We start from the raw sequence: 16,024 nt of genomic DNA on the forward strand, positions 1-16,024 counted from the left end.
CTTCTTCTTCCAAAAAAAAAAGAGTTTGACAATTTAATCAATTTGGAATAATCATAATCGATCGAAGTAATCAGCAGAGTCCAAATTGTCAACAATACTTGGACATATTGTTGAATATTGGACATGATCATTATCCTCTCCATAGTTCTCGAAGTCTATGTGTCTTTAAAACATGTAGAAATTGGAATAAACGCTTTTAGGTACATCTTTCTATTTCATAACTTTCACTAAAGGGACTGTAATTTATGATAATATGGACTTTCTACCAAGTGCAAACAATCATCTCTTCATCGTCCAACTACCTGGTGGGCCGACTCCCCGACCCTTTTGACAGAAATGTGGCAAAGATTTTCCTATAAATAGAGACCACTCTATACCAGCTTTCTCATCCTTCCAAAAACCAGTTTTTCAATACATAAGTTTTCCCTGAGCAAAAAATGGGTTCAAAGACACTTCTTTTCCTTTTCATTTCCTTAGCTATAGCTTTAATGATTACCTCAGAGGTTGCTGCTAGAGAATTGGCTGAGACTTCCACTTCTGTTGACAATTGTAAGAATTTATTCTCTAGTTCAAATTTTATCATTTTTTCTCTTTCCAAATTTATATGGATCTTAAAATTTTGGACTACACAGTTTAACATTTCAGATAGATTTTGGTCGTGCATGTGAAGCGTCGGAGTAGAAAAGCTACATAGCTAAGGTGTACATACACCTTAGCATGGTGTACATGCAATTGTTTTGCCTTTCCCAACGTGGGGCTTGGAGTATAGTGCAACTGGATCATTTTCCTGTACTTGTTGTGTCAAAATAAATTTTACACTATTACTTCTCTATGCATAAAACATACTTTTTATTGAAATTTTGAAACTGTGATTCACTATGGTAAAACTAGCCATTAGTTAGTAGTAATAATTCATTTTAAGGATATCTGTACGATACTAACTTGACACAGATAAATGTTCAAATGATTACGATGTTTCTTGATATGCTGCCTAAAAAAGTGTGGACAATTCGGTCCAAACCTTACATTTCAGAATTGCGATTACGGTAACTAACGCCTACGCCGTATTTTTCTTCTTTGCAGCTAATGCAGTTGAGACTGATGGCTACGGAGGGTACCGTGGAGGAGGATATGGAGGGTACCGCGGTGGTGGATATGGGGGCTATCCAGGAGGAGGTCATGGAGGATATCATGGGGGCGGATATGGAGGGTACCCGGGTGGTGGCTATGGCGGACGTGGCGGTGGCGGCCGTGGTGGTTATGGAGGATATCACGGGGGTGGATATGGAGGGTATCCTGGTGGTGGCTATGGAGGACGTGGTGGTGGTGGCTATGGAGGACGCGGTGGCGGCTATGGAGGACGTGGTGGTGGCGGCCATGGTGGACATCCTGATGAAGCTGTTGATGCAGAGACTGCGAACTAATAAAGCTAGGTCGTGATTACCCATCAATGCTTAAACAGCCTCAGTAGTTTGTAGTGTGAAATAGAAATAACAGCTTGATGAGTGATCATGTAATATGCACCTATGTAATTGTGTCTCTTGCATGAGCACTTCTGATGTGATGGCAAAATATTCTCATGCATTATGAAGCAGGTTTACTTATTTTTCACTAAAAAGTTGAGTAATGTTAACATTGAGATTATTTTGAAAACCTTTTTAGAATGATACTATACCAGGTTTTGTAATGTAATTTACATTGAATAAGCTGATAACAAATCACTAGAAATGTAAATAATTGAAAACATGTTCATGAAGCGATAAAGAAAAGAAAATTTTTTTTTTCCAAAAAAAGGCTATCCAAATTAGCAAGTATTTCAAACTAACAACGAAATCATGGATACTTTTTGTTGGATTATTTGTACATCAATTAAACACTAGATTGCTGCTTTTTTGGGGTTATACTTGATTAACCAATATAATACAAAAAATTTTCAATAACGCATATGACGAATTCAATCTTCTATCCAAACCAAATATTTGATCGGATCTAACTATACAGAAAATGATGTGAATAGTATGCAGCGGATTTTGTTTACTTAATTAGTTTCACGACCAGGGTCATCTCTAATCCAAAGATTTTTTGGCTAATTGATGTGGGATTTTTTTTGCACAATTGTATGACCAAAAATTTGAGAAAATCTTCGTACTATGGTCTTGGAAGTGATGTTTTTAAATAGACATTCAATCGTAAAAAATTGCATCTCAAAAATTCGGTCAAATCCTATCAAAATCAGATTTGAGCGGAAACAGGTGAAAATGGACAAAACCTGATTTTTTCCATTCTCATATTGTGATGACTTTTTTACCCCTTATCTTCCTTTGATATTTGGCTAGCAGCAAAGAACTAATCTAAAATCAAATTATAAACCAAATTGCAAGAAAAATTCCATTATCTAAATTCTTTAAACCCATTTCTCATGCAACTAATTTGTTGAACATTTGCAATCAAATAAGAGAAAGAAGGGGGAAAATAAAAGAAAAGAGCAAAAAAGGGAAGAGAAAAGAGAGTTTTCATGTGTGTTTATTGTGTGATAAAAGAAAAGAAAGAGCTATGGTGTAATCTAGAGAAAGAAGAAGAAAAAAGACAAAAAAGAAAAAAAAGCAAAGCAAGTGATGGCCTCTTTCTTCAGCAACTTCTTTTTCCCCTTCTCCACCATTCTTCACAGCAGTATCTGGACCACACTCCTCCTTATTTCCCGGCTGATTCTCGTCGTGGTTTCTTTCTCAAAAGCCATGAATCAAAATTACTAATAAAAACCAAAAGGCTTTGGTCAGAGAACAAGAAATTGACGTATAGATTATACTATAGTAAATGACGGCCGCAACAAAGAAAACAGCAAGGAGTTAGGTTTGAAATTCATTTGCTTTGGATACCCTAAAACTTTTTTATAGTTGTGTTTTGACCCTTGTAGTTTTAGCAACGTGTAAAACTAACCCCTCACATTTTCTAAATTACATTTCTACTTATAGCTTTTAAAATTATTTAACAAGAAATTGACGTATAGATTATACTATAGTAAATGACGGCCGCAACACAGAAAACAGCAAGGAGTTAGTTTGAAATTCATTTGCTTTGGATACCCTAAAACTTTTTTATAGTTGTGTTTTGACCCTTGTAGTTTTAGCAAAGTGTAAAACTAACCCCTCACATTTTCTAAATTACATTTCTACTTATAGCTTTTAAAATTATTTAACTAGAGTCCCTTTGGACTAAATCTAAACTCATCAAATAACTCTGTAAAGTTGTAAACCACTAAGTTAAAGGGAACTTTTATATATTATTTTCATTATATATCATTAATATATATTTATGACGTATTTATGATATCATCCGATTTGACTCTTGAGTTAACTGATCGAACTTATTGACTCCTAATCTCCGATTTCAATCGAGTCGCTTCTTGGTTTGAGTTTCAAAACATAGAATGGAAGTTTTAGCCAAAACCTAGAATGATCCTAATCTTATCCTTTCGAAGTGATTTTTTATGTGTTACTCCATCCATTGCACAGCGGTCACTATCACTAAAAATTGTAGATGCCGAGTCCACTTGAGTATAAAGTTTTCAAGGAAATCAAAGTAATAGTGGATGGTATCCAGGAGATAATATACTTCAAATCTGGAATAAGAATCGACTGTACTAGTCTTAGGTTCCGTTTGATAATTCTGAAGTCTGAATTCTGAAGTCTGAATTCTGAATTCTGAAATCTGAATACCGAAACAATTAATTCGCTGAATTTTAAGCACTGAAAAGAAATATATGAATGTTTGAATTTTAATGTTAAACTTATTTATGCTGTTTGATAAATATTTATAACTGAATGCTTAATAAGTTTAATTTGACAATTTTGCCCTTATATCTTTTCATTCAAAAAATAGAACCTACAATTTAATTAGCTTAAAATTGTTAGGTATGAAAATGATAATATTTATTTTTAAATCAAATTAATATAAAAGATGAAATATATTATATAAGGAGTATGGAGAAAAAATGAAAGTCATTAAAAAGGGAGAAAAGAGAAACAGAAAACCGTTAGATAGAAAATATCATGTTGTTTAATTAGATAAGAATTTTGAATATAATTAACAAACAATGATAGATTTGGTAGATAAGATAAGATAGTTGAAATAATTCTATTGATTCTTATCAGAATTAAGCATTTAGTTAGAATTCTTGTGCTGAAAAAAATACACACAAGTTCAGCACTGCTTAACAAATTCAGCAGATGGATTTTCATTTATCAAACACTCAAAACATCTGAATGTCTGAAAAGGTTCAGTTTCAGCACTATTTTATGTTATCAAACAGACCCTTAGACAAACAAAACAGTGTAAACTTGACTTAACTGACCAAAAGTTCAATACTCGATAGTATACTTGGCAATTGATCGGGTTGGAAGGGTTGATATTAGGTTTTCACTTAAATGGGATTTATCCAACCCGCTTCACTTTAGATTGGATTGATTTTGGGTTGGATCATATTGGGTCATTTCAAACCCATGACCCAAATATGACTCAATATATTAATTAATAAATTGTGATATATAAATTCTCTCTTATACATTTACACATACAAAAAGATTTTTTTTACATACATAAATACATTTTCAAATGCATAAATATATTTTCGCACACTAACACACTTTCACACACACAAACCCACACTCACTTCTAAAACTCCTTGAAAATACATCATAAATACAATAATATTTTATGTTGTTTGTATTGCGAATTTTAGATAATAAATTGTACATTTAAATAGATTAGCTAAAAAAATTTGTTTGCTTTATACTTTTTAACACCATTAATTGATTGAAACTTATTTTTGTCACAACTTATTTAACACTTTTACTATTTGTATTTGCTCTATTGTAAGTTGTAATATTCTGTATATTTAAATTATTGAATGCTAGATTATATTATGCTAAAAAATGTAATTAAGAGACATATAATTTGTTGTATTATAATATTGGTGAGGAATTAAGAAATGTAAAAGAATGCAATTAGAACAAATTTAAAATTCTATTCTGGGTACACGAACTATTAACAAATAGAAATAAGTAGCAATCAGAGAACAACAATAAAAAAAAGGGAGGAAAGCAACATACTTTTAAAAGACATAATAAATTATTATAGATGTTGAGCAAGTTTAAGTATTGTTATAAAAGTAAAATAAGCATGAGTTTTTATTTCAATTTTTTTTCTTTTAAATAAAAATTTTAAAAATTGATTGAAAACATATATATGAGAATTTTAAATACAAATTGGTCAATGAATTATTAACACATATCTAAATACAGGTGATTAGACAGATGCGTATTGAATTATTTTTAAACAAGTTGAATATTAGGTATCCAAATAAAAAAAATAACCTGTCCAATAAATAAATTGAGTTGTACTTACCCAACCCAACAAAACCCATAATCCAACTGATCCAATCCATCCTTTCAAATTAATGAACGGATTGGACGGGTTGTTGAATTTTGAGGTTTCCTGCCCGTTCTACTCGATGGCAACCATTGTAGTCCAAGGCGATATCCCAAAATTGGGACACGTTACGGGTTGTTGTAAGAATGCTTCTACTAAACCTTGCAATCAGATTTTACGTGTAGGTTGGTACTTGGGCTTAATACCTGGACCTTCCTTCCTCACAACAGGACTTGCCAAGCCTATGTCTCTTGGTTTTCTCAAAAATTTGAAATCATTTAGAAAATGTTTCTTTTTCCTATTGTTTTTCCAATTAAAATATTATTTTGCAAATTTTTTTGGGTAACTTGATGAATCATATAATACAATACCGGGTGGCAATTTATAACTTTTACTAAACACTCTTTCTTCTAGCCTATTTTTTGTCTTTCCAAATCGTTGCATTTTTAGAACCCATAGTTGGCCTTTTGTTTTTCAAACCATAAACCATTTCCAAAGCCATTCTTTTATTTTTTTTTTCCAGAAACGATACTTTTTTTTTTTTTTCCATCAGAAAAGGGGCACAACAGTGCGCTTTGAGACTATCTTGGTACCAAAGAGAGTTTTGCTAATTAAGTACATACTTGCATAGAAGCCTAAGCTGAATTGACACAATTTATTTGGTTCTTATTCTGCCCTGATTTAGAGTTTTAGCTTAATTGGGCATTTCTATATTCAGAAACAGTATAAAATGAAGTAAATTATATTATATAAGAGACATGAACAATTCACGTTCTTTTACTGTGAAACTAAAATAGGTACTATGGAAGTATCAAATGCCGGGGAAAAATTGACAGAATGCAAAAGTAACAAGATTAAAAATGAGCGTACGCGATTCGATTGACACGAATTCAACTCTAAATGGACTTAGTCTGTATTGTTGAAAGTCATTCTCTGGGGCTGGGTATGGAGGTTACCCTAGTGGTGGTTATGGAGAACATGGCTGTGGCAGCCGTTGTGATTATGGTGGATATATATTGTTTCTATCGTAACGGTGATATTTTTATAATTTAATTTATTATATTATTCAAGGATATTACCGCTTTGGTTGTTGTGTGGCCGCAGTTATTACGGTAGAGGTTGCAGGTGCTGCTCAACATTGACTGCCAATCCTAGACACCTTCCTTTCTTTTCCGAAGTATAAAGGCCAAAGAGGATACAAAATAAGAAACATGAAAAGGATAGAATAACACTTGGCATTAGAAAGTCATTTCATGTTAGTCCAGTCGAAACTTACTCTCTTTAGCCTTGACTAGTAGAATTATAGGAAATCACGAGTGCTTAAATTGATGTTTACAATTGAAACTCCTATATATAAAATTCGCCAAAAATTGACAGGTGCCGAACCTGTGCAATAATAATAAATAAAACCTAACTACCACCTGAAACAGTCAGTAATCAATTCGAGTACTGGAGCAGGGACTCTAGATGTGCAATGGGTTACTTGATTCACCCTGTTCCCGAAGAGTTTGCTTAATCCGATATACCTGAATTAATTCTTTAACTGAATTTCCTAACTAGTAGACAGTGGTAAGCAGGGTCGTCTCCTCAGGGACTGGAGAGATATTTGTTTCTTTTCAAATCAAGATTAATGGGGGGGGTTTTGGTATCAAATGCCAACTGAACAAATTAAATGCAGAAAATAATTTATTAAAAGAAATAACTAAGAGAAACTCTAGCCAAGGGTGCACTTCAGAAATGGTTCATGCAACTGATCATTGATTCAAATATAATTCCAACATTTACTAATAGATTGGTTATAGTTGTCTCGCACGCGCTAAACAACCAACCCTTCCGTAATTTATCGATAGCTAAGGTACGACCGTTAGCTATTTCTCTAACCCAAAAACAACCCTAGGTACGACCGTAGGATTTAATTTCCAGATTGCATTAATAATTAGAAAGGCCCAATCCTAACCAATAAACACGCTACGAGGGTTTATTTAAGTTAGATCATATATTCCCCTGACATAAACCCAATTATACCAGTTGCTACTGGGATAGAGGTAACGAACAATTACGGATTCAATTACCCCTATTTAGCAAAATAGTCTCTATGAATAATTAATTATTGCGCACTAATCAATCATACATAAGAACTATAACAATTAAGAGCAGGGAGTATATAAATACCAATAAACGGAGAAAATAATTAACAACGGCTTAGATCTCACAGTAATCGGTGAACCAATTCGTCAGTTGCCCCCTTGACTAGAATTAGGGGTTTAGTTCCCCATTAGTGAACAGGCCGTGCGTACAAGGTAGGGAAAGGCCATCGATGCTTTGGTCTCGATTCTCGTCCAATTCAGCAGAACCCACGACGGGAAAGGGACCAATTGATTATAATTGCTCTCGATTGCCTTTCGCGGCTAAACGTACGATGCGTAGGCACTATCTATACTTCGGTCAAAGCCAAATTGACAAACAGTTGGTAGGTCCACAATTGCGGCTAGCCTTTAAGCCTTCTTTCTTTTCCCACACAAGAATCATACGAGAGATTGGAAGATTGTTTGATTTCTCAATTTGGTCAAAACAAATGAAAAGCTCACAGGCATCCCCAAAGTCAACAAAAGTGGCTATTGTCTGCTGCCTTTCTTTCTACAAAGCTGCGGCTCTCTAGTCTCATTCCAGAGCCAAGAAAAAACTCTAAAGCAAAACGTAAGAAGGGAATTATTCACCTAAGCCTCCCTACGGAAGTCTAAATACTTCCCTCCGTTTGTGTCCGACATTTTCGGGAAGGGATTTTTCCCCAATTAAAACAAGACTTCCTCCAATAAAAATAAAATTAAAATAAAACCTATTACAATTAGATTTCTTCATCTCTCAAGCGGGCCCCACGTGCGATGAATCTTCTAAAAGTTGAATTTAAGCACTTTTCAGCATCCCTTCCTGCAATTAGCGCCCAAAACAAAATATCAGTAGAATCCACCCAATTAAGGAGAATATTTAGTCAATTAATTGTGCAATAATGCCCAAAATACCCACTAAAATGCATCCTATCAATATAAAATGAAAAATTATGGGAATTTGAGAGAAGACTATCTTAAATTTAAAAACATTCAAGAATTGGCCTGCATTAGTTGTTTTTTTTTTTTGTGTCCATATTTTGGGACATATTTCATACTTTAGAAACTAAAGTATCTCATTGCGAAGTTCAGGGATCAAAATAAAATTATAAGTATGGTTGAAGGGTAAAAAGTAGAATTAATCTTTTTATTTGGTTCTGAATTCTGCCCTGGTTCAAACTTTAAACTGAATGGCTCTACGAATATGAAGAAACAATACAGATTAAAGTAAAATTTTGGTTACACACACGTAAGCTTATTCCATTGTTTCTAACATTTTCATCCGTTGCACGATGAAAAACAAAAACAAGTTCCAGAAGCATGGGCAAAATGGATGGACTGAACTTTGCAAGCAGTACACTCTTTGGCCATTGACAATTAAGGCTTGAAATTTTTTGAGACCATTAGTCCAAAATCTGTGATGGGGTTCTTTTTTTTTTTTTTTTCAGTTAGTGGTAGTAAGTGCAATTGTCTGATACCACTTGTTAGAATTCAAGCGCGGAACAAACAAGTATTGAAATATCAAGTATATAATAATTTAATGATAAACAAGTTACAAGTATGAAAGATAAATGACACATAATATTTAACGTGGTTCTGCTCCACTATTGAGTCTATATCCACAAAGAAAAATTTGTTCATTATTATGAGAGGAAAATTCTATACAAGAATACAACTTGAATCAAATCCCAACCCTTGTATACCATCTCTCACCCCATGTATAAGATTATATAACGCCTCTTGTGTGTCCTTGTGTGTCCCCTTGTGTAGTATGTCAATTTACCTATTTATAGGGAACATTATTTCGTCAAAAACTCAAATAACAATATGAAACCAATTCTAATTCCTAAACTTATACAAAATAGGAAATAACTTCTAATTCTAAATAAAATATGAAATTTCGTGACAACTACTTCAACTAACTAAAATCAATTAAAAAACTAATAACTTTTACATAAAATAAGAAATCTATCTAAAAGAAATTAAATCAATTTCCTAATATTGTTCATTACACGCGCCACACAAATCAAAGAACATCAACTGTCATTTTAAAAGGAAAGAAAACATTTGCTGTAAAGCTACAATAGATGCTCTGGATATATCATTTGCGAGGAAAAGATTGATTAGACACTGTAAAAGTAAAAATAAGCATTATTGGACACATGCTAATTAAACCCTTAGTGGACTAGGTCACTATATATGCTGTTGAAGGTCATTTTCTACAATTAATATTGTCGACCATTGACCTGCAATGTGGGTCGAAACCTCCAGCGTTTCTTCCTAGTCGATATATCCCACGAGGCTGGCGGACAATGTATAATCGAAGTAGATAACTCGTTGAATTTTCCACGCATGCATGCAGAATTTAATGATTTATCCACTTGGCTGCTGGGCATAATTAACGTGTCCGGAGGCATTAAATGGAAGAAAAATAATATTATCACAATATCACATTATGGAAGCGCAACAAAAGGTGCAGATACATACATTTAAAGGTGCATAGGTCCTGGTAAATGTTTCTATTTTGAAAAAACCATAATACATTCGTAATTTCTCTTACATCTACCTTGTATATAAAAAGAAGGAGAAATTACTGTAACAACTTCTTTTTTTATCAAGTGTAGAGTCTCTTATTTTAACGAGTGTCAGTTTCTATTTGTAATTGAATTTTTGCTCCACAATTTTTTTTGGTTAGTCAAAAGTCATAAATATCTCTCCTCCTAATTCTTCTTTTCCTGGCTAGTCAAAAGTCATAAATATCTCTCCTCCTAATTCTTCTTTTCTTTCTCTTTCTGCCTCTACTTTTAACCTTCATCTCCCTCTTTTTTTCTTCATTTTTCTTTTTTCCTTCAAATTTTTTCTTTATAATTAATAATAAAAAAAAGAGAGGTTACTGTAGCAACTTTTTTTTTCCAAGTGTATAGTTTCTTATTTTGTATAGCTGAATTATTTTTTTGCCAAGGTTACTATATAGTTTTTATTTGTAATTAAATTTTTGCTCCATAATTTTTTTTGGTTAGTCAAAAGTCATAAATATCACTCCTCCTAGGGGTGTGCATCGAATTCGAATTCGATAATTCGGAAGTTTGAATTCGGAATTTTTCGAAATTTTGGTACCTGATAATTCGACCGAATTCGATTTCGAATTCACCACTTCCGAATTCGAATTCGTACCGAATTCAATTCGGAATTCGGTAAATTCCGATTTCACCGATTTCACCGAATTCGGAAAAATTTATATATTATTATATAATATAAAATTTATAATATTATATAATATTATATAAATTTTATAAATTTTATATTATATTATATTATATTATATAAATTTTATATAATATTATATAGTATAAATTTTATATTACATGTATAAAAAATATATTTATATATTAAAAACGAATTTGAAATCGAAATCGGAATTCGAATTCCGATTTCGAATTGTGAATTCGAAATCGGAAATTCCGATTTGAAAAACTCCATTACCGAATTCGAACCAAATTCGAAATATATGAATTCGGAAAATCCGAATTCGATTCCGATTTCCGATTTACCGATTTCGAAAATTCCGAATTCAATTCGAATTCGGTCGGTAAATCGGAATTTTTCGATTTTGCACACCCCTAACTCCTCCCAATTTTTCTTTTCTTCCTCTTTCTGCCTCTACTTTTAATGTTCATCTCCCTTTTTTTCTTTATTTTTCTATTTTCCCTTCAAATTTTTTCTTTATAATTAATTATAAAAAGAAAGAGAGGTTATTGTAGCAACTTCTTTTTTTGCCAAGTGTATAGTATCTTATTTTGACAAGTGTAAGTTTCTATTTGTAGTTGAAGTTTTGCTCCACAATTTTTTTTGGTTAGTCAAAAGTCATAAATATCTCTCCTCCCAATTCTTCTTTTTTTACTCTTTCTGCCTCTACTTTTATCCTTCATCTCCCTTTTTTTTCCTCATCTTTCTTTTTTTCCCTTCAAATTTTTTCTTTATAATTAATTATACTAAAATTATTTTCTTACTATTGTTTTAGATGATTATTGTTGACCATGGAGAGGTGTCATAAAATCAACTAATTTATTCTGTCACTTTCTATTCCATCAATTTTAACTCTTTAATCTAGTATTTTGTTTTTTCTTTTCTTTTTTTCCTTCATCCTAATTTTTCTCTACCTTTCTCGTTCCGCTCAATTAATGTATTTTTTCCTTTTCCCTCTATAATTAATTGAATGTATGTTTTTCTTGCACAGGAATGGATATTTCTTTTATTCCATTGTTCAAAAATCATGATTATGTTTCATTATCATGATCATCTTTTTTTTAGCAGAAACATAGATAATAAACCTTTTAACTCCACTGCTCCAACTGTTTGGTATATTCCATTTTCCTTTTATTTCTATTCTTCCCTTGTTTCAAGCTGCCGAATTTGGATTTAACTTTTTTTATTAACTGTATTTTATTTAGCCTTTATCATTTTTCTTTTTTTACCTCTTTATTCTGTTACCTTGGTGTATTTATTTATTTTGTCTTGATCTCCTTGATATTCATTAAGCCTTCTATTATTTTGTTTTTGCAAATCAATTTTCCTTTTGTGCGGTTTGTCTTAAATCTAAATGCAAAATTTATTTTTTGCAACTCTGATGTTTTAGTTCCTTTTTAATGCATAATTGAATCTTGCACTTCCTTTACTAATTCTTTGGTACTGAATTTTTGTACCCTTTTTATGAATTAAAAAGCCTTCCATTCAACTTTCTTGCAAGTTCTATTGTGAATTTGTAGGATAGAAGTTTTTACATGATGATATCTTGTTTGAAAAAGAAATAGTGGTGAAATTTTATGCATTTGTAATTATAATAGCATGATACTTGAGTTTTATGAAGCATATATCATTTATGTTAATATTGAATCGATTTTGCATTTCTCATGTGATTGGTTTTTGAATTCTTTGCTGTTGTTTGTCCATATAATATAGTAAATATCTCATTGCATCACAATAAGTAAGTTGGAGCAAACTTTTGAAACATTCTACTAAAGATAAATTTTTTTAGGCTCATTTTTTTGACAATTATAATTTCTTTTTATTTGAAAGCAAATTATGGTGTAATGAATTTAAGCCATAATTTTATAGATGGGTCTAGACTGTGCTTGCACATTCTGGTTTCTTCTAGTTTCTTGAATAAAATGTTTGTTTCCTGCAACATTCAACCCCGTGAAGTCTCTGTCAACGCTATAATAAATATGATGGGAGCAAGACATGCAGCGTCTTACGTGCTGTAGCAGGAAGTTTGACATCTAGCAGAATTGCAACTTGGAACTATTAATGGAATTTGTTTGTCCGAACCGCATTGGACGCGTCAAACTAAATTGCAACTTGGCTTACAAATTGCACATTGTAGGACATTAATTTCTTTTTCTTTTTTCGTTATCAAAGAACAAATATACATACGTTTTCGACCAAAATGTTAAGTGCCAAAATAGACAAATTTGGCATTGATTGAAAAGTCGAGGAGAACTCGTGAAGGATTTATATTAAGTGCTGAATTGGATAAACTTGTCTTATATTTCTAAGGTCCACTGCTTACGTGACACTCAGAAACTATCTTCTTTTTTTTTTTTTTTTTTTTTCGAAACGCTAGTACTCTTGCATTGATCAATAAAAATGTTTACACATCGAGCAAAGGCCCAAAAAGCTATACACAACGTGTTCAAGAACACGGTCGAACAAGGAATTCCTCATCCAACAAAATGCCTTGGGCATAAGAACTAACACTGTTACAATCTATGTTATCATCATCATTGTCTAAACAAAATGAGCACATTCGAAACAGTGATTTTAAGCTAAGGATATCCTCAATCAGTGTTGTCATTCTGCAGTCCGAAGCTTTACCAAGCTTGAGTAGCTTCAGCAGTCCTTTGTTACGAATATGTACTGAGATGGTACTCCATTGTCTGTCCAAAGCTTTGCATAAAGTTAGCTTGATTGCTGTAGCTTGATTGCAAAATGCCAAATTTGACCATTTCAATAGCACATAAGGGTTCATGTATTCCTACATCCTCTCCCTAAAAAAAATTGCTTTGAATTTTCCTGTATTTGAGGACACTGTCACTTATTTGTCCGGTTGGATATGATGAGTGTGCCTTGGAATTGAACCATGTAGGTTGAGCAAGGAAAAAAAATGCTATGAGGCACTGTATAAGGGGTAGACCTCAATTGCAAATGACACAATAGTACCTAAGTCTGACAGCCATTTTAGTTTTCTTTTTGGGGTAAAATAAAGATGAATAAAAGTAAATAATATCCCTACAAAGTAATTAGTTTAGTACAGTCATCCCAAGGAGGGTGACTCCGCTCAAGTCATTTAGTAGTTACCCAATAAGCAAGCTTAAAGAGCATTGACAATTAGTTATATATTCCTAGACAATTCTTACTTTTTTTTTAACTCTGTTTGCGAATTTTATAAGTTCCTATTGTTTAACAGAACCAAATCCTATTGGTAGAGCTGGATAGATATGGGTTCATTCTCCTTTTGGTGGAAGAAAACTTCCATAGATTCACTGCACGACGTCATATTCCTAATTTTTGTAAATTGACGGAGTACAAACAAAGTTCTAACAAGGCTTTCTTTCGTTTTATCTTTTGCTTCTTTGATGATAAATCATTATAATATCATTAGTTATTATCGTTGCATTGTAATTAAATAAAAACTTTAAAAAACTTATATGCAAAGTGCTCTTTAGGATTTGGATGGAATCCAAAAAACCCTCTAATTCCGTCCTTGGTCAAGACCCTGTCGCGGACAAGCTTAAATTTTTCAGAGTTATTTGCAAACTCGTAACCATGAGGCATGATCAATCCTTGATTTCTTTCCATGGATGGATCCTTTCACTTAAAAGAAGTAGGGTACATTGCCTGTATCTTTCCTTTGGGTAGGCAACTTCTAGTATGCCTCTCTTGGTTGCTATGTACAATGAGTTTTAGCTCAAAATTATCCATCACTAGAGAAAGTCAACTCTCGAACTTACTACGGATAAGACATGTAAACGGTGGGGTTTCATGCATACGCAACTTGGGTCAATGCTGTCGACATTTTAACATCTCTACCGACGGCTGTTGGAGGCAATTTACGAGCTAAACCATGAGCGTTAGAAGTCTGGAAGATTTTACTTCTGCCAGCTACACATGTACCTTGCCTAATTTAGTGTTCTAATGTACTTGTTTGATTGTTTCCTAGCAGAATTATATAAATTTGTGTCTACTTATATTGAGATCATGGGTTGTGTATTGATAGGTTTTACTCTCTTTTAAGAGATTCTTCTCTCCGTTTTGGCAATTGGAATATGCATAGAACTGCTATTGTGGCTTGTAATTCAAATTCAAGGGACGAATTAAATTAACCATCTATTGGTTAAAAAAGACAAGACATAAATGCGATACTAATTTATGCCACAAGAAATTTAAAGTACATGGTTTGCAATACTACATGGTACTTGTCCATTGTAAAAGCTAGAGGTTTTCAACATATTTTAGGACTTATTGTTTCTTTTTTTTTAATAAGCTGAAGATTTTGAATTTAATATCTTCTACTTACAATTCCTAACGCTTTGCCACCTAACCTAATTTTCCCTCTACTTATTGCTTTTGTGATGCAAATGCCACTTTTCTTGGATCCATTCATGAATCACCAAATTTGACCTTTTCTTCTATTTGAATTTTTTCTTAATAATATGTTTGACATTCTAGTTGCAATAAACGTAATCAATGTCACTTCAAAGTCTAAATTGATTGACAAGAATATCTCAACATATTCTTGAATATAGGACGTCAACGTTATCCCCTCCCTAATGGTCAATTTGTATCTCTTAAGACATAGAAGAGAATAGAGTAAATGCTCTTGGCATATGTGTCAATTTCTTTAGTTGCCTTAAAAGGGTTTGCAATTTATGATATTATGGAGTTTGTACTAATCATGGTAATATTCTCTTTAACGCCCAACCACATCCTGGGCCGATGCCATGACCCATTTGACGGCAAATGGCAAACAATTTCTTATAAATAGAGGTCTATCTACACAAGCTTTCTCATCCTCCTAAAATAAATTTTGATTACATAAAATACTTTGAGCAAAAATGAGTTCCATGAAATTCTTTTCTTTTGCATTTCCTTGGCTTTAGTTCTAATGATTACCTCGAAGGTGGCTGCTAGGGAATTGGTCGAGACTTCCAATTCAGTTGACAATTGTAAGAATTTATTCTCCAATTCAAATTCCAACTTGTCTTACCTGTCTAGGTTTTTGTGTAGCATATGTTAATTTACATCTTTGGACCACAGAATTGAACATTTCAATTTATGTATATAATTTCGGTTGTATATGTGACGGGTCGGAGTACTAAGAAACATAACTGACCTTTAGATACACGTTCGATAAGCTGCACATTTAAGTGTCAAGCCTTTCCTGAAGCAAGACTTGGGGTGTAATACTGGTTAATACATGTTTTCTCTTATTC

The 16,024-nt window shown here is 32.7% G+C and overlaps 1 protein-coding gene across 1 annotated transcript; it reads left to right on the top strand.

Moving 5' to 3' along the window:
• Nucleotides 1-400: 400 nt before the first annotated feature.
• LOC113765410 (glycine-rich RNA-binding protein 2-like) lies at nucleotides 401-1,631 on the top strand. The gene is made up of 2 exons (XM_027309577.1): nucleotides 401-549; nucleotides 1,084-1,631. Exons 1-2 carry the CDS (start codon nucleotides 438-440, stop codon nucleotides 1,422-1,424), a joined length of 453 nt encoding a protein of 150 aa, XP_027165378.1. The 5' UTR covers nucleotides 401-437; the 3' UTR covers nucleotides 1,425-1,631.
• The last annotated feature ends 14,393 nt before the right edge of the window (nucleotides 1,632-16,024 follow it).

Source organism: Coffea eugenioides, chromosome 3, assembly GCF_003713205.1.
Source record: "Coffea eugenioides isolate CCC68of chromosome 3, Ceug_1.0, whole genome shotgun sequence".
In the NCBI taxonomy this organism is placed as follows: domain Eukaryota; kingdom Viridiplantae; phylum Streptophyta; class Magnoliopsida; order Gentianales; family Rubiaceae; genus Coffea; species Coffea eugenioides.

What these genes read in the sequence shown, in the direction of transcription:
- LOC113765410 (XM_027309577.1), top strand. Translation starts at nt 438, where the DNA reads ATGGGTTCAAAGACACTTCTTTTCCTTTTCATTTCCTTAGCTATAGCT. An exon ending in TTCCACTTCTGTTGACAATT is followed by an intron (nt 550 to 1,083) that starts GTAAGAATTTAT and finishes TCTTCTTTGCAG; the next exon opens with CTAATGCAGTTGAGACTGAT.